Here is a 19654-nt window from a genome sequence, read left to right as displayed (position 1 = left end):
GTGCCGAAAGCTGGCGACTTTTCGCTAGCATTACTTCGGCAGTGCGAGCATTTGATAGTGAAGATGCACTAGCGTTCATTTCTGCCTAGCGAAACTTGGCTAGGGATCTTGCGCTCAGGTCAATTTGCATAGGGAGGGAAATTCAAAGTTGTATGGACGTCTTTATGTAAAATGTTGGTGAATAAACTTACAAATTACACTTTTTAAAACACATGTCCAGGGAAACTTAGTAAAGACAAGGGGGAATGAGGACCGTCTAGGTAGGAATGGATTTAGGCCAGGCCCCCCTTCCCCCATAAGGTGCCCGTGTTTAGCATCCCCCAACTCTTCCCAGGTAGCCCCTCAGGTAGAACAAAGGAAGGGGCTAGCCACGGCGGGAAAAAAGTGGGCGGGTTGGGGGAGGAAGCAGAGGAGGAGCGTGGGGCAGGTCAGTGTTTTAAGGGGATGCTGTGGTGATTTTGCTCATACTTACTTGTTTTTTGTGTCCTGCAGGATCGTCATCGGTTGATGTCAGCAGCAGCAGCAGCAGCAGCAGCAGAGGCAGGATTTGGCAGCAGCAGAAGCAGGATTCGAAGGCAGCAGAGAAGAATTCGGCGGAGGCAAGATTCAGCAGCAGCAGCTGCGGAAGAAGCTTGTCGGGAGTCAGAGATGGAAGGCGTCGCAGCAGGAGTGGATGCGCCCAGGAGGAAGATCCTTCGGGCGAAAAGATGATGATTATGATGAGGATATTGATGGGGATGTTGATGTTGATTTAGATGATGGCATATATGAGGAGGATGGTGATTTCGGTTATGAGGGTGTGCAAAATCGTTGTTCTTGGCAGTATGCAAGGAGGCCTAGGTGGGCAGAGCGACGGTATAGTGGTAATAACTGTGGCCAAAGTTTCTTTTTCAGGAATAAAGAGGAGGAGGACAGTTGGAGACAGTGGAGGAAAGAGAGAAGGCAGGAGCAGTTGGGTAGTGGAAGGCAGCAGGATCAGCCATCTACTTCGGCAGCAGTTCTTACAGTGCAGAAGGAAGGTCGCAGCTCGTCTACATCGACAGCAGTGCATCCAGTGCAGGAGGAAGGGCGCACTTCATCGGGGATGGTTGGTGCATTGGGTGAGTTGAAATTGCGGTCTAATGGATTGGTTAATCGGGAGTCGGAGTCGGATACTTCGGATAGTGAGACAGAGGGAGGAAAAATTTTGGCATTAATTAAAAAATATTTTAAGGATGGGAAGGGAAAGGAGAAAAAGGATAAATCAGGGGATTCAGTAAGGGAAAGGGGTCAGTTGGTGCCGGTAGGCGCGGCTGATACTTATGCGTGTGCCTTAACAGAGACAGCAGCGCATTTGCCTAGGAAGTTAAGGAGGGCAATTGAAGCTGGGAAATTTGTTGATGTGTATGATTTGACAAGGGAAGCAGTACAAGCTAAAGAGGATGGGGTTAAGATTGAAGGGGACGGAAGAAAAAATAAGTCGATTTTTGAGTGGTTGAAAGGTTTTTTGGTTTTTGCTAGCATTTATCTTGAATCAAAACCAGAACAATGTCTGAATGTGATTAAGTATATAGATACTATAGTTGACACTTATCTTTTTTACAAGGGCACGTCATGGTCAGATTATGATAGGGCATTTAGGAAAAAGGTTGTGAATAGCAAGATGTTGTCGTTTGGTAAAAAGGACATAGATTTATGGACCAGATGGGTATCGAAGGAGCAAGGGGGTTTTAACAATGTGAGTAGAGGGTCAATGTCGTATAAACCTAGGAACATTTGTTTTGCCTACAATGAAAGGAGATGTAGTAGGGGTTTTTCTTGTAAATTTAAGCATGCATGTTCGGCTTGTGGATTATCCCATGTGGTAAGTGAGTGTAACAAAAAGAAAGAAGGGAATAGGCAGCCCTTTCAAGCGGCTCAGCAGAAGAGCGGAAACGCCAATACAGGTGGTCAAGCTAAGTGAGGCATTGCAGGATTACCCAGATCAAGAGATGTCAGAATTTTTAGCCAAGGGTTTTTTGGAATGTTTTAGAATACCCGTGTTGGAGGTTCCAACTCCCAGTGAGGTTTACAAAAATTTAAAATCGGCTAGTCAGCATGAAGAAGCGTTAAAGCAGAAACTGGAGAAGGAATTGAAGGCAGGTAGGATGGCGGGACCATTTGAGGAAGTTCCTATAAAGGATTTGGTGGTTTCTCCATTGGGTATTGTACCCAAAAAAGATCCAGGGAAGTTTAGGATGATTCAGCACTTGTCATATCCAGAAGGGGCATCAGTAAATGATGCGTTAGACAAGGAGCAATGTTCTGTTCAGTACCAGTCTTTTGAGAAAGCATTAGAGATAGTTAAGATGCAAGGAGAGGGGGCTTTGATGGCAAAGGTTGATATAGAGTCGGCGTTTAGGCTCTTGCCATTGCATCCTGATAGTTTTAAGTTGACAGGTTGTTATTTTCAAGGAGTTTTTTATGTGGATATGTGTCTCCCTATGGGGTGTGGGATATCTTGTTCATTTTTTGAGGCTTTTAGCACATTTTTGCATTGGTTATTGTACAAACGGTCAGGGAGTTCTGCTATAGCTCATTATTTGGATGATTTTTGATTGTTGGGCCTAGATATGGGGATAACTGTCAGAAGACGTTGGTAATATTTTTACAATTGCTGAAATATTTGGGTGTGCCAGTAGCGGAAGAAAAGACAGTTTTACCAACAACAATATTGACTTTCTTGGGAATTGAAATAGATTCGGAGGCAAGGGTATGTAGGTTGCCGAAAGATAAGGTGGATAGGACAACGCAGGCAGTCAAAAGAACAATAACAGCAGGGAAGGTAACTTTGAAAGACATGCAGAAATTGTTGGGTTTGCTGAACTTTGCATGTAGAGTAATTCCCATGGGTAGGATTTTTAATAGGAGATTAGAAAAATCTATGGCAGGGATAAAGAAGTCGTTTCATAAAATCAGAATCACAAAGGAATTAAGAGAGGATTTGAAGGTGTGGGACAAGTTTCTGACATATTTCAACGGAATAAGAATATGGATTGAGGAGGCTAGGCTTAGCCAAGAATTGCAATTTCTCACTGATGCATCAGGGAGCATTGGTTTTGGGGCCTACTTTGGAGGAAAATGGAGCGCTGGTAGGTGGCCAAGGTCATGGCAGGTGAAGGGGTTAACGAGGAACTTGACACTGTTAGAGCTTTTTCCTATTTTGGTAGCACTGGAATTGTGGGCGGAAGGTTTGGCAAATAAAGCAATAAGGTTTTTGTCAGACAATATGGGAGTGGTTCATGCAGTGAATAATTTGTCATCTGATTCACCTCCAGTAATTAGGTTACTCAGGCAGCTGGTGCTAATTTGCTTGAAGTTTAACATATCATTCAAAGCACAGCATGTGCCAGGTGTGGAAAACACATTAGCAGACACTTTGTCAAGGGAGAAATGGGAGCTTTTCTTTAAACTGGCCCCTAAGGCAGAAAAAACGGCTCATGTGTGTCCTGGTCATTTGTGGCAGCTGGTGAACCCATATTAGAAGAACTATATGCAAGGTCGTTGTCGGAAAAAACCCTTGCCAGCTATAAAAGGGCATGGGAAAGGTGGCGTCTTTTCTGCACCAGTGGTAAGAGAAATTATGCGTTTAAGGATTTGTTAGAATTTTTGAAAGAAATGTATAAGGAAGGGAAGTCCAAGGTGATGGTGGTTACTACGTTAGCAGCAATATCCCATTTTTCTTTAGCAGAAGGCAGGCCGGATTTTGCGCGGAATCCTATCATTAAAAAACTACTAAAAGGTTGGAGTAGATTGGAGGGCCCTAAGGTGGATAAAAGGGAACCTATTGTTAAGACTAGGTTGCAAAAGATATTGGTATCATTGGGTGGGATTTGTTTTGATCAGTTTGAATGTGTGTTGTTTAGGGCAGCTTTTGCATTATCATTTGGAGGGGCATTTCGTATCAGTGAGTTAGTGCCTCCTTCAAAAAAGACAATGGGAAAGGGGTTAGAGTATAAAGATGTGTCCATACAGGAAAATAAATTGTTGATTCATATTCGTAGTTCTAAGACAGATCAGATGGGAAAAGGAAAATGGGTGAGTATACATGAAACGGGAGATGTGTCATGCTCTGTTAGGTTAGTACGGGAATATATGGTAGTGCGCCCGGAAGGAGGTCCATTATTATTATTACACGAGGATGGTTCCCCTCTCTCTGCTTTTCAGTTCAGACAGGTCCTGAAAAAGGCAGTGATCAACAATGGGTGGGATCCTAAGAAATTCGGGTCTCATTCTTTTAGAATTGGTGCAGCAACTGAAGCAGCAATGGGAGGGGAAAGTAGTGAGAGGATAAAGGCGTTGGGAAGATGGAAGTCGAAGGCTTACAAAAAATACATAAGACCTTTAAACGATGCAAGGGAAGATTTTAACTAATGTTCTTGTTTTTGTCGCAGCAGGAGGTGCGACAACTTGCAACATTTTGATATTAGGCCATTCATTTATTTTCTGGGCAATGAAGCATGCAGGGGTGGCAGGACAGCAGATGGGTTTGCCGGAGGAACACATGAAGATCGTTTGGCTTGGTAAGAGAGGGATGAGATGGGAGCAGCTGAGAGGTATGTCCTTGGGAGCAGCAAAAAGGAATCCTATAGATTTATTAATCATACATGCGGGGGGGAATGATCTTACGTCACATAGGACCCCAGCTCTTATTGAAAACATGAAGGCTGACTTAACAGATATTTTGAGCAATGGGAGAATCCGATGTATGGCATGGTCTGATATGATTCCTAGAAGCAATTGGAGAGGTGCCTCTTCCCCAAAAGGCATTGAGAAGGTCAGGAAGAAGGTTAACAGGGCCATGCATAAATTCATGTGTTCTTCCGGCGGGGGGGCGTGATAAGGCATGAAAATATAAAATGTAGGCAAACAAGGTTGTACAGACAGGATGGAGTTCATTTATCGGAAGAAGGTTTGCGCTTGTTCTTTGGGAACATTAAGGTGTTTATTGAGGAATGGTGGAGGTCACAGGTGGTGTAGTGGGGCCATTGGAAAGGTTAGGTGTCACCCCTCCCCTTTTTTCCATTGGTTGGCATCAGTGCGGCTCTAGGTATACGAAGTGGTTATAGTGCAGGCCTACCTTTGGTGAGTCACGAGTGTGCATCAGACTGGGACTGCACGGTCTTCTCTGATGCATGCAAGTGACTGGGTTAGCGCCATTATGCACAACGAGGGAGCAGGGGGATGGGCAAAAAGGCGGTCACTGAGTGCGCCCGGCCCCGTGATCCCTGCTTCAGGTTTTTTGGAAATTTTTTGGGCAGGAGCCCACGTTTGGAGAATGAGAGCCGCAGCTGGGGTCAGGGTTTACCTAAACTTTGAATTTTAACTGTTAAATAAAGCTTGTGACCTCCACAGATTTTTGCCATAACATGTCTCTGTGTTTTTTATTGAATGTAAAGGTGCAGATTGGGGGGATAGGGGGTTCCTTGGCCTAGGGGGAATGAGGACCGTCTAGGTAGGAATGGATTTAGGCCAGGCCCCCCTTCCCCCATAAGGTGCCCGTGTTTAGCATCCCCCAACTCTTCCCAGCTAGCCCCTCAGTTAGAACAAAGGAAGGGGCTAGCCACGGCGGGAAAAAAGTGGGCGGGTTGGGGGAGGAAGCAGAGGAGGAGCGTGGGGCAGGTCAGTGTTTTAAGGGGATGCTGTGGTGATTTTGCTCATACTTACTTGTTTTTTGTTTCCCACCCTCCCTCCCTAGGTAAGGTGGATTCGATCGAGAACAAGGTGCTCCAGGGTTGTTACAACCGATCGCCTATTTGGGGTCAGGAAGGAATTTTTCTCTTAGCACTAAATTGGCTGAAAAGTGCTAGAGTTTTTCGCCTTCCTCTGGAGTACCATTATCTGTGGTGGTCAAGGCATCAGTGCGGCTCTAGGTATACGAAGTGGTTATAGTGCAGGCCTACCTTTGGTGAGTCACGAGTGTGCATCAGACTGGGACTGCACGGTCTTCTCTGATGCATGCAAGTGACTGGGTTAGCGCCATTATGCACAACGAGGGAGCAGGGGGATGGGCAAAAAGGCGGTCACTGAGTGCGCCCGGCCCCGTGATCCCTGCTTCAGGTTTTTTGGAAATTTTTTGGGCAGGAGCCCACGTTTGGAGAATGAGAGCCGCAGCTGGGGTCAGGGTGTACCTAAACTTTGAATTTTAACTGTTAAATAAAGCTTGTGACCTCCACAGATTTTTGCCATAACATGTCTCTGTGTTTTTTATTGAATGTAAAGGTGCAGATTGGGGGGATAGGGGGTTCCTTGGCCTATAGAGTTATTCTAAAGCCCCACACATGTGCCCACTGTAAAATCAATTTTCCATATGTTTGCAAATGTAAGGGGAAATCTGGTTACCTAAAAAAAGTTGAGGTTAGGTCTTTTGCAGGCAATCAGACTGAAAAAAGGAAAAGACACCAGTGTTTTTTGGACTTTGATGCATTTTCACTCACAGAATAAAATGTAGGTGACAGAAGATTGAGGAAGATCTAGCTGCTTGTACTTGGCCTGGTCTGAGGTGGTGAAGGCAACTCTGGTGAAAGAGGTAACGTTCAGTAAAATCCGCACTTTAGTGAATTTGCAGAGTAACATCTGTTCGCCAGAGCGAAAAGTCACCTGGCGAGTGTGAATGACTGCTAGTGCCAGCCTCTTTAGCTAGCGAATTGGCGCCTGTGCCCATTGGTAAGACGGCAATGTCCCTGTGGGTGGTAACGCTATTGAATTGTCGCTAGTGTTAGCCACTTTGCCCTTTAGTAAATCTGCCCCCAGGCTCTCTCCCTGTAGCAGGCTTCCCTTGGATTAGGATTTCTGCTAGTGGCTCACTCCCTGTAGCAGCTCTTTCACTCCAACGCAGGTACACAGCACTCAGAATCCCCTGCTGTCTCACAGCTCTCCCCTTTTATACAGTAGCAAGAGGGCAGTCCCTCCACAGAGAATTTGTCCCTTTTGCAATTGGCAGTAACAAGGCACATGCACAGTCTTGAGCTCTACTACATGCTGGGAAATGTAGTTCTGTTACTGTCCATGCAAACTGTATGGAAATCCAGGCTTCATGTTGTGGTGAGCTGCTGTTTCTATTTCTTGCTTAATTATGGGTGTTACATATCCCTATTGAATCACTAACTGATCTGATTTATTAAATAATTGTGTTCTCCACAACAAAGTAGAAGACAAGTCTTGCCATAGTTCCCATTCAAGCCTGCTTTTACGTGTAGACAGACATATATATATATATATATATATATATATATATATATATATATATATATATATATATATATATATATATATATGTTGTCATTAAAGTGCCATTTTCCCACCACTTCTAGAAAAAAGAATGTATCCGTTTAGGTTTATTTCATAAAAGAACAAGTCATAGCAATAAAATATGACATGAAACAATTACAGTTATTGGTAATTATTTACCATTATCAAATTCTGTGTAAGCACAACAGGAACAACACAAAGTACTGTTATGCTTGCAGTTCCTTTTAGAATCAGCGTAAAATGTAATAGCTTGCTTTCCATAATACATTTTCCTTCACAGTTCAATCAAATGTCACTTATCTGCTATTCCAAAAGTACACTTAATATTTTCATTAAAATCAATAGCACTAAGATATGACAAGGGTGCAGGTGGATGCAGGCAATTAAACTCCTCCCGTCTGCATTGTCAGGGATCATTTTATAGAAAGAAGCCTCAATCAACACCTGTCCCTTCTTTTTTGAATGGCAGCTTACAGAAATCCACTTAGCCAGTCATTGTCTGCTTATTTCCGTGACAGATAATGTGAAGAGGTAGGCAGTAACGGGGCCAGTAATTCAGAATTAATTCTCCCTTCACCATTGATGTGCACAACTGACTGCCATAATGGCTACTGAGCAGAAATCAAGAGGTAAACACAACAATTTGAGCTGATGGGCTTGATATAAATGTCCTTGAAAAGAATTCTCATCTTGCAACTCTACCTGTTGCTGAAAGTAGCATGCTGTTGTTCAGCATGAAGTTTTTTTTTGTTGTGTACTTGCATATACCTTTTTTCAGAGAAAACAATCCCAACCTTGAACATCTTTTCTTACATCAAATTTCTTTTATCAGTCTGGTTGCACGTCTCTGCACTTTTTCCAGCTCATTAATATTCTTCTCAAACTGCACTGCATACTCAAAGTGATGCCCTACCAGGGATCTATAAAGAGGCAAAATTATGATTTCATCATTCCCATTTTTTAGCTTAGGTTAAGGCTGACTTCATGAAGCCCATCAATTAGCTCTAAGGGCTTCAGATGTAATTAGGAAGTAAGGTAGAAAGTAATTGGTCACCTGTTTAGTTACTTAACATCATTACTTCACTTTTTATTTTACATTTGTTATTATAGTTGTAGAGTCAGTTATTCAAGTGCAGTTAGTCTTTACAAGATATATGTTCCATTTAATGCATAAAACCCTATTAAAAACTTTTATTTACACCTTTCTTTATACTTACGTATGCTATTCACAAGTAGGCCACTTAATCAATAGCACTGATTATGTCATTCAGTTAACACTGATCTGCAGTGAACTTCCAATTTAACTTCCCATGCACTATCCAAAGAAGAGCCATCTGCAAATCAAATTATCATTCTGGGCAGATTTCCTGTGATGTCCTGGGATCACAGAAATCTTTATTGAAGCTACCACCCAAGATGCCCATGCATATACAGATTTGCAGTCAAAGTTACCCAAACTGCCTAACTAAATTTACATAATAACATACTAGATGGAGATGAAAAAAGGCACACATCCTTAAACTGGCCATAGACACACAGATCCTATTGTACGAATCGAGGATTCGTACGATTTTCGGATTGTGTGTGGAGAGTGTCGACATCTTTCATCCAGCGGAGCCCATTGCGCATCGTAATCGGGTCGTTCAGCCATACGCCCGAATGTTCAGATTATCCCCGATATAGCCATGCTCGTTAATGGCATATCGGTGAAAGATCCACTTGTTTGACGATGTCGCCAAATGAGCGGATCTTTGCGTCTATGGCCACCTTTAAAGTTTAACTTTTTCGTGCAAGTGAAAGCTGCCTTACTAGTGATCCCAAGGAAGGTGACAAAAAAAAATGTCAGTTCCTGTTCAGTGCATGTATACACAATGAATAAAATAATCAGATTATTAGAATTTATTATTAGTACTATTTATATAGTGCCATTGCCTTCCACAGCACTTAACAGAGTAAAGGGATACAAACACAAGACATAATAATTTTCATATACAGTAATATCCTAATGATGCAGATACACACTGAATAGGACAATAGGGTGAGGATCCTGTTCAAAACAGCTTACAGTTTAAAAGAATTCTCTGGTTGCAATTTACAGGGTCATTGATTTAAAGGGGATCTTAAATAAAGCAACAAGTCAACCATGATGATTTATTAGCCTCCATCTTCAAAAACATACACTTCAGCCATTTGTTTTCTTTTTGAACAACATCTAAAATGAGTAAGATGTATAGACACTGGAAAATGGTGTTTAGTGTAGCTAGGAAACAGTAGTAAAAAAAAAAAAAAAGACCTGATCAAATTATAGAAAGAAAGGGAAAGGCCAAATAAATGTTTAATGCAGATATGGGAAAAGGTGGTAATTACAGAGGAGTTACAGTTTCCGCTTGCAGAATATTAAATGTATGTATTCGTTTGAAAGTTGTGCCAATACGTTTTACTTCTGGATAGGGAGATAAGGCTTGCATCCTTTCAAATAGGCTTTTAACTTCTTCCAGCAGTTGCTTAAAAAGTCCAATGTCAAAAGTCAGATGAAGGTTGTTTCTTCTTGTGTGCATCCAGCAATTGAAAAAGTGCTCTGGGACACAGATTAATCCTTAAGAAAATGATCTACTGTAAAACACTTAAAAAATCAGGAAGCCTCTGCTTCCACCTTAACTTTTTTTTAATGTGATGATCATGCATGCAAGTCCTAAAAAAAGCGATATTATCCATATTCATTACTCATTCTGCAGAATTTAGGCACGTGAAGAGCTGTCACCTTGATTTAATCTATACATTTCAATCTGGGTAAAAATGAAAAACTCTAGTTTAAACATCACTATTCACTTGTTAGGGAGGTAGAGTTTTTTGAGATCAGAATCTACTGCAGCAAAACCCCATGCAATTTAATGCCACTTGACTTCAGCAGAATTGATGCAGAAAAATCACATATAATTACTCTATTATTCTCTAATTCACTGCAATACCAGGTGGAAGGTTCAATTTGGTAAACAGGAAGGGTGATTGCACAAAATAAATGGCAGACACTTTCTCTTCATGATGAGTAAAACTGATTGACATAATCAGCGTGATTATGGGGGTACTGCATGATAGCATGATATATTTAAAGGGTTGTTCACCTTCCAAACACAGTTGTTTTTAGATTGTTCATCATAAACAAAAACATTATACCCCCTTTGTTCAGCATGATTTCAGTAAATAGGGATTGTGCAGAATATTCTTTTTCCCTGTTGTTTTAATCACAACAAATCTATTTTTTGTTGCTGTTATTTATTGAGCTAAATTGAGCAAACTGAGATACTGAAACGACTCCATGTTTGGTCCTTGCGAGGTATTTAATTAGCCATAGATGTGTTGTGATTAAAATAATGGGCAACAAGCATGTTTCCCATAAGCCTTATGCATTCAAAAGCAATTAAAGTGCTATCGATTTTAACATTTTTGTAGACCAGATTATCTTAAAAAATGACAATATCACACAAGGAGTGAGTATAGCCTCTGGGCACATTGATGGCCATTAGTGATGGGCCAATTTATTCGGCAGGCGCGAATTTGCAGTGAATTTTCCCGGTCCGCCGCTGGCAAATAAATCTGCAAAACGGGCACGAAAATTCGCTGGCAAAAATTCACCGGCGTCCAAAAAAAATGGACGCCGGTGCACTTTCGCCAAAAAACGGATGCTGGCTAGTGATGGGCGAATTTGCGCCGTTTCGCTTTGCCAAAAAATTTGTGAATTTCCCGAAAAATTCTCAAAACTGTGAAAAATTCGCTAAACGCCGCCGGCGTCTGTTTTTGACGCCGGCACCCGTTTTTTTGATGCCGGCAGCCATTTTTGATGCCGGCATCCGTTTTTTTCGACCCCCGCGAATAAATTCGCCCATCACTAATGCTGGCATCAAAAACGGACGCTGGCAGCAAATTTGCCCATCAATAATGGCCATAAATTATCACTGGATAGTCTTATACAGCCTACAGGTCTCCAGTTGGATGGCCTTTTGGATGTTTTAAAATGTCCCAAGGCAAGAAAGTATTGCATGATCTAAAGTTTCCATATCAAATATGCACTCTGTGTCATTTGCAATTATATTTTAATGAATGTCAAGGTGAAGGTATGCCTGGCTCAGAATATTTTATGAAGATACTTTGAAAAACAAGGTCAACATAAGTCATCAGGAAGGGTCAGAAAAATTGAGGGGAGTGTTGGAATGGTTATCTACCTACAGAAAAATAGATGGGTAGTGCTAGACAGGCACCTGATATAATGTATTCTTTAAAAAAAATATTTACAGTATATATACTGCCAATGAAGTCTCTAGGGAGATGGGTGTAATGACATTTAATCCACTGTTTGGTAATTGTGGGTTACTAGACCTGGTGTACATGCACATATTTTACCACCTGCCTAACATCCATTCAGATCACTACCTACTCCCACCAACTGTTGAGTCATAATAAGCAGCCCACCACAGCATTAAAGGAGGCTAGAAATATTGTACATTATGTTTTGAGGTTCTATACCAGTCCAAGGCAGCCACATCCCTTTAGCAGTGAAGCTCTGTGCCTCTAAAGATTCCCCTGTAGCTTCTGATCTTCATGCTCTGTGCTGCTGTCAGTTACTGAGCTTAGGGACCAACTCAAAATATGCAGTACACATACAGTCGAATATAGTGTAAATGTCAAAATATAAGGCTGATTAGTAATTAATAGAAATAGTTACTATATGGCAGCATAGAAACCAGTGCAACTAGCATCAGAATTTAATAATCAGCTTGTAGCATCAGCTAAGTTTAGCTTCTCAACAGCTGCTCAGAGCCCACTGAGCATGTGAGTGTCACTGACACTTTCCAAGTGGGTGACCCCCTGTGACAAGTTTGAAGTCCTGGATCATTGCTGCTATTGACAAGCTGAAACTTTAGGCTGGTGCAATAAGTTATATATATAAAAAATTGCATTCTTAGCCATAATAATTTTTAGGATTTAGTTCTCCATGGAATCACCATGGATTTCTACTATAATGACTATCCTCAGGTAGAAGCTACAGGTATGGGACCTGCTATCCTGAATGCTCGTGACCTGGGGTTTTACAGATAACAGATCTTTCAATACCTTAAGTTTATTAGAACTTAATGTAAACATTAAATAAACCAAATAGGCTGGTTTTACCTCCAATAAGGATTAATTATATCTTAGTCTGGATCAAGTACAAGCTACTGTTTTATTATTACAGAGAGAAAGGAAATCATTTTTAAAAGTTTTAATTATTTGGAAATGGAGTCTATGGGCTTTCCATAATTTGGAGCTTTCTGGATAATGGGTTTCTGAATAACAGATCCCAATCCTGTACTGTCTTATTATTAAAAATGAAACAAGAAAATATTGACATAAAGGAATAATTATTTGATAAAACATAAAACCGTGGCATTGCTGTACTGCAGAACCTTCTGGATAATGTTTTTCTGGATACCATACCTGTACTGTAAGTAACTGTGCTTTCAAACAGAAACTTACAATTAAAAGAGAATAACCATAATCTCTGTCTTTTAAATTGTTGAATTTTCATTTGAACGTGGGAGTAATTGCTTCTCGGGAACATATCACCCACGCAATATATTATTCGATTACTGTTATATCAATGCATATGATATCAGAGAACCTATCCATGGAAAATGAAAATTGTGCATTATATCCATGCTTTTCTGCTTAATAATATGATCTGCTTACTAGAAATATCAGAAAATGGCAATTTTCTTAACTCTGGCCTTAGGAATTGGTTCTTCGACTACACTCCAGAGAGTGAGAGTATTGCAAACAAAGTCCAACAGTGAGTCATTATGAGTACTGCAGCATAAGAGGGGGCCAGTGCATTGTGCGGTCATGAGTGGAATGGAAAACTGTTTGCAGTGATAACATCCGTGTATCAGTTTTCACATCCCTGCACAACAGCTAGGTTCAAAAATATCAAAGGTCGAAGTGAAAATTTGAATTAAAAAAATTCTAATTTTGAGCTAATTTTTGTTCACTTCAACTAGGAAATAGTCCAAGTTCGATTCAAATTTGAAATAAAATCGAAAATTTGAATTTCGAAATTTATCTTGTACTCTCTCTTTAAAAATTTTACTTTGACCATTCGCCATCTAAAACGTGCCCAATTGCAGTTTTAGCCTATGAGGGACCTCCTGTAACCTATTTGGATTCAATTGGTGGACTTTTGGAAAAACTTTGATTCATACCCTTCATCCAATCATGGACTACAGACCTAGGATTCACACTTTCAGAGGAGCAGATTGGCAATATGATACTTAATTGTTATGCAGCTCTAGATGTAGCCGTATACAGCAACTAAATTACAAAATTCTCACCAAGTGGTATAGAACGTCAGCAAAGTTGCAGTCAATATTCACACAGACATCCGGAACATGTTGGAGGTGCTCTGGGGCATGAGGCAACATGAGACACATCTTCTGGAATTACCCACAGTTAAAACCTTATTGGGACCAGGTCATCTCTCTGTCAGAAGAAATTCTAAACTCTAATATAGACAGGAGCCCTGCATATTGTTCCACATGGAGAGTCCTATCTCTGCCTTTAAAAACTCATTAGAACCTTACCTATTAAATTTTGCGAAATGTCTCATTCCCCTACATTGGAAGACAAAACATGTGGCAACAATAAATGACTGGCTTACAAAAATTGAAGAGCTTTATGTTTTAAAGAACTCTTGGCACATAAGGAGGAACAAAAACGCCAATTTCACTGCAAATTGGTGGAGGTGGCTGGAATTTAAAGAAACAGAAAGGTACAGGGACTTGTTTCCCCCTTTTTTTATTTTTTTATTTGTTGTTGTTGTTGTTTCTCTTCTTCCTTCCCCTCCCCCACACCCACCCCAATGCTAAATTCACAATTCTTGTGACCTGATATGAGATGCATCTAGCATATCTTATACATGTAGGTCCTGCGAGACCGATACTGTTTGGAAATTCATGTAAATATTTTTCAATAAAAAGATAATTGAAAAAAAAAATAACTGGACTTGTGCTCATCGCCAAAGAAAAGGCATTTGCTTCCATTCAGCCACAACAACATTCATAAATTTGCACAGTGATGTTTGTAATCATATTTGGCTCACTGTTGGCCTCCCAATCCCACAGGTGTTCATTCATCTTGAGATCAATGCTCTGTGCAGACTAGTCATGTTCTTACATTATCATTTCAGTAAACTCATTTTGTAGGAACCTAGATATCAATGGGGGTTTACTGCGCTGAAAAAGAAAAAAAAACCTTCAACAAACTGTTGCCACAAAGTAGTAATATTGTCAAGATCAGACCATTAATTCAGATAGTGTTCTCTTGGCATCTGCCAAACCCCGATTTTTCCGTCAGACTGGAAGATGGTGAAATGTAATTTATTTAAGTGGGCAGATTTACTAACCGGCGAAAATTAAAGTTAAATGGACGTCTTTGTTGTTGCAGCAAATATATTACATTTCCACTGTTAATTACACATGATCAGGGAACCTTAATAAAGACAATAGAGTTGTTGTAATGCCCTACACATGAGCCCACTGTATAGTTAATGTTCCATATGTTAGAAAATGTATGGGGGAACCCTGTTACCCAAAAAAAAAAATTTAGGACTTTTACAGGCTATCACTCTGAAAAAAGGAAAAGACGCCTTTTTTTTTCCACTCACAGAATATGATGTAAGTAACAGAAGATTGAGGAAGATCTATGTACTCAATTGCAATTCACCTGGTCTGAGCTGGCGAAGGCAAGTCTGGTGAAAGAGGTAACGTTCAGTAAAATCTGTATTTTAGAGTGCTAGTGAATTGGTGCCTGCGCCGTTAGTAGATTGGCAATGTCCCTGCGGGCGGTAACAGTAGCAAGTTGACGCTAGCATTAGCCACTTCACCCTTTAGTAAATCTGCCCCAAGGAGGTGCAAGTTCAATGCTCCAGAGTTGCTGCTGGACTTTTACACTACTCCTGACAAATCTTTGCATTGAACATTGTGATTTTAGGTTTGTTTGCCTCTGATCACCCATATACTGTAAATCCTGTACTTTCTACAAATAGTTATTTTGCTTCCAGAGGCAGTTAGAAAAGTGAGAAGCACATTTATCAAGGGTTGAATTTCGAATTTATGTGAATTTTTTAAAACTCCCCTAAACTCACATAAATTCGAAATTCGACTAATCAAAATTTATTAATACAAACTCGAATCGAATTCGAATCGAATTTGATCAAACTCGATTCATGTTTTTTCTCTGAAAAAAAACTAGAATTTCAGGAAGGCTGCAAACATCACCAAATTGATCCCTGGACCTCTGCCATTGACTTAAACAGCAATTTGGCAGGTTTTAGGTGGTCAATAGTCAAATTTGAATTCTAAAAGGGCCAGAGTTTGATAAATCTTGAAATCGAATTCAATTTTTTTTTAAAAAAAAACTTGAATCAAGTGTGGATAACTCCCTAGTTGAAGTTGACAGTTTTAACCATAAAAAAAACTAGAAAATTTTCATTTTCAATTCGACCCATAATAAATCTGCTCCTTAAATGTTCCAACTTGGGACAATTCATTTTAGTTGGAGTGTCTTGAAAATTTTGCCTAAAAATATATACAGGTACTTTTGACCACAATGTACTACTACTAATAGATGTATTTTCTCATATTTCACCCTGACTGATTTTGGGCTGTGTTAGGGCTTCCCATCAACTGCTTTTGCTCCTATTAATCAGTATTATGTTAGATTTATATTATCAGTTCAAAATGTGTCTGGATACTTTTGGCCACACAGTGTATGTGCTAATAGTTGTACTTTAGACTGACAATCATTGAAAGCAACCAGAGAAAACAATTATACATATGAGTGAGTATCTCAAAATAGTGAGAAATTAACAGAATGAAGGAGAGGGGATGAGCTGTAACAGAATTTTCCCGACAAAGTAGTCCTAGGGTTCTTTTTTTCTTTTAGAGTAAATTTTCTTTTGTTTGCACTGAAGCCCACAGTTGAGTTTCAGGCTCTGTTGCGGAGCTATTGGCTCCTTAGATCAAGATATCATTGTCTGTCAGAAAAATCTTTTGCCACTTATACTATTACAACAAGCCCAAAGCCTTTTCTTATAGCCATGGGCTTTGCATTGCCAAGAAACTAGCAAGAGCATGCCATTTAGTCTATGTTGTAGATCTTGCAATATTTGTTGAGGTATGGGACTATTTGCTCTTCACAATCAATGTGAGGTGAAAGTGTAAAGAATTGATAGACAACAGGTTTCTCATCTCCCTGCATCATAGAATCTCAAACTGTGGACTAAAAGCAGTGACATAGCTGTGGCTGATAAAAGACAATTGGCTATCTTTCCAACAAATTCAACCTCTCTTTATGGTCTCAAGTGCAAATATATATATATAGTATCTTCAGCAAAACAAAATCCAGTACTTCTAATGCCAACTTCAATATCATTTATGAACAAATGAAAAAAAACAAGAACCAAAGACAGTCCCCTGAGATGATGGTTTAAGCCTGGAGGCAGTCAAGATAAGGTGTTATTCAAGAAGATCTAATGAAAACATAGGTAAATGCAATTTTGAGTATTCTGACCATATTTTTAAGAATATTTTTAATTTATGGTGGCACCACAAAGCTTCCAAGAAAAGGTCTAAGAATTCAAAAACTAAGTGCTATATTTTCTGGATGAAAAGTCTCTTGAATTTATATATTTCTATTATTCTGTTAATATTCCAGTATTTCAAATCCTTTATAAGGGTTGTGTCATAGATATGTTTCCTATATTTTCGGTTATATAATGTTGGTTACAATTTCAAGGTATTCAGTTTTCACTAAATATCAGTATCACTTTCATAGTCCAATGCAATATATGTAGATGACTAAGAAGCTGATTGAAAAATGTAAACTAGCTGAACAAGATTTAAATAAACACTCTTGTGTAGTGCTTTAATTACACTTTAGTTTGAATGAGATTTTTGGCTGTTTAAACTATGATTTAGTAGGAGCTAATTACAAATGATTTTCTCCTCTGTAATTAATAAAAACAAAATTGTAATTAGACAGCTGCTCCGGATCAGGGTGACAATTAGTGGTATCTGACTCATAATTATTAGCCTGGCAGATTTACAAAAATTACATTTGGGAGGGTGGGGGTAGGAATTTGAAGACCAGCACTTTGTTATAAAACTCTGCAAAGTGCTTCATGAAAATATATGCCATAAAACCAATTATTGTTGCATTAAAAACAGTTCCCAGTCAAAAGATTTTCTCTGAAAGTAAACTATTGCAAAGACAAGGTAAACAAATCTAAAAATTAGGTAGATTATTATTCTGAACCCTTGTGTGAGCTCTTATGTTGCAACATTTAAATGGACATATTCCATACACTAGTGCATAGCAAGCAGCTGTTAAGAACTACACAATAGCAGTGCTTGGATACATACAGTAAGGGCAACCAGGATAATGCCTTGCGCAACAAGTGTTAAATAATAGCACAACATCAGATGTAAAATAGAGTAAGGTAAAGAGCAATTGAGGGAAAATATTAACAGCAAACATCTGCTCAATCCCAAAAATTGTGGCCCCTTAGGAATCATTTTTGCTTTGTCCATAGTTAATATATGTTTTGCAAATACAGGTATGGGATCAGTTATCTGGAAACATATTATGAATTATGAAAAGGCCATCTCCCATAGACACCATTTTATCCAAATAAAGGCAAATTTTTAAAAATGATTTATTTTTCATTGTAATAATAAACCAGTACCTTGTACTTGATCCCAGCTAAGATATAGTTAATCCTTACTGGAAGCAAAACCAGCCTATAGGGGTTATTTCATGTTTAAATAATTTTCTAGTAAAATTATGGTATGAGGATCAAATTTATGGAAAGATCCGTTATCCAGAAAACCCCAGGTCCCACGCATTCTGAATAATGGGTCCAATACCTGTATATTGCTTTCATAGCAGAAAAGGAGCCCTAGAAATGTTGGTCACATTCTTTAAAGGAGAAGGAAAGCTACGGAGGCATTTTATTGCCAATAGATTAGCTGCAATAGTGCAAGCTTGAATGCTATATTTATTCTGTAGAATGTTTTACCATATCTGAGTAAATAGCTCTAGAAACTTACTGTTTGTTTAGGATAGGAGCTGCAGTATTAACATGGTGTGACATCACTTCCTGCCTGAGTCTCTCCCTGCTCTGGGCTCAGATTACAGTAGAGAAGGGAGGGGTGGGGGGAGAGGAGCAAACTGAGCATGCTCTTGCCCAGGGCAATGAGGTTTAAGGTGAAGGCAGGAAGTCTGATACAGAAGCCCATGTGTACACAATAGAAGGAAAGAAATGCAGTGTTTCTTTTGACAGGGGACTCAGAGCAGCACTACTTTGAGGGTTTACTGGTATATTTAGATGGACCTTTCTGATAAGGCTTACTTAGTTTTAACCTTTCCTTCTCCTTTAAGATGAGTCCTATGAGGGGGACCCCAAACAAACTTTTTATCATTGTGCTAAATGAATAGATCAATGAGTGAATTCTAGCAGGCTGCAGAGACAATGACTGCATACACACAGTAAATTGTTCCAACAATTGGCAAGACATTCTCCAACATTTGTCAGCAACTATTTGAACCTGGTCCGAAGGGTTGGCAGCTTTATAAAGCAAATAATAAATAGCCACAAACACATATCGGCTTATTCAGTTAGTGTTGGCACATATAGTGGCTCTGCTGTTTTCCTAGTCAGTAGCCCTATATTAAAGGAAAACTATAACCCCTAAACCAGGTAGTTTACATCATATTAAATGGCCTAAAAATCTTACCAAACTGGAATATAAATTTAAGTAAATATTGCCCTTTACATGTTTTTCATTGAGCCTCCATTTTATGAGATTGTCTGTGCTGTCTCAGAGATCTGACCAGAAATACTGCAGCTTTAACTGTAACAGGAAGCAAAGACAGTCCGGTACTGTAATTGGCTCATGTGACCTAACATGTATGTGTGCCCTTGTTTTATTTGTGTGCACCGTGCATCCCAGGGGAAGCCCCTTATTTCTTAAGATGACAATATTCTATTTAGGATTACCCAATGGCATATACTACTAAAAAAGTATATTATTATGAACCTAGTTTATTACATGAAGCATTCTATATTAATGGGATTCTGTCATGATGTTTATGATGTATTTATTACTTCCAAATGACTCTGTTTACACTGCAAATAATTCATTCTACAATATAAAATTTCATTCCTGAAACAGCAAATTTAGTTTTTTTAGTTGTAATATTTGTGTGTAGGTCATGTGCTTTCAGAAAGAACCAGGGCTTTAGGATGGAACTGATTTCTGGCAGGCTGTTGTTTTTCCTACTCAATGTAACTGAA

General features: G+C 39.5%; 1 protein-coding gene across 2 annotated transcripts; it reads left to right on the top strand.

Annotated features, from left to right (window-relative positions):
- The first annotated feature begins 229 nt into the window (after window positions 1–229).
- LOC121399440 lies at window positions 230–4911 on the top strand. Of its 2 annotated transcripts, none has more exons than XM_041580150.1 (2): window positions 230–1100; window positions 4416–4911. In XM_041580150.1, exons 1-2 carry the CDS (start codon window positions 674–676, stop codon window positions 4856–4858), a joined length of 870 nt encoding a protein of 289 aa, XP_041436084.1. In that variant the 5' UTR covers window positions 230–673; the 3' UTR covers window positions 4859–4911. The 2 variants fall into 2 exon arrangements, with proteins under 2 accessions (XP_041436084.1, XP_041436083.1); XM_041580149.1 differs by having other exon boundaries at window positions 4413–4909.
- The last annotated feature ends 14743 nt before the right edge of the window (window positions 4912–19654 follow it).

Source organism: Xenopus laevis, chromosome 1S, assembly GCF_017654675.1.
Source record: "Xenopus laevis strain J_2021 chromosome 1S, Xenopus_laevis_v10.1, whole genome shotgun sequence".
NCBI classification, from domain to species: domain Eukaryota; kingdom Metazoa; phylum Chordata; class Amphibia; order Anura; family Pipidae; genus Xenopus; species Xenopus laevis.
This window is presented reverse-complemented; position numbering and strand designations above follow the sequence as displayed.

Coding starts and splice junctions, on each gene's coding strand:
- LOC121399440 (XM_041580149.1), top strand. CDS start 674: ATGCGCCCAGGAGGAAGATCCTTCGGGCGAAAAGATGATGATTATGAT. Junction 1,101..4,412: donor GGGGATGGTTGGTGCATTGG/GTGAGTTGAAAT, acceptor TTTTTGTCGCAG/CAGGAGGTGCGACAACTTGC.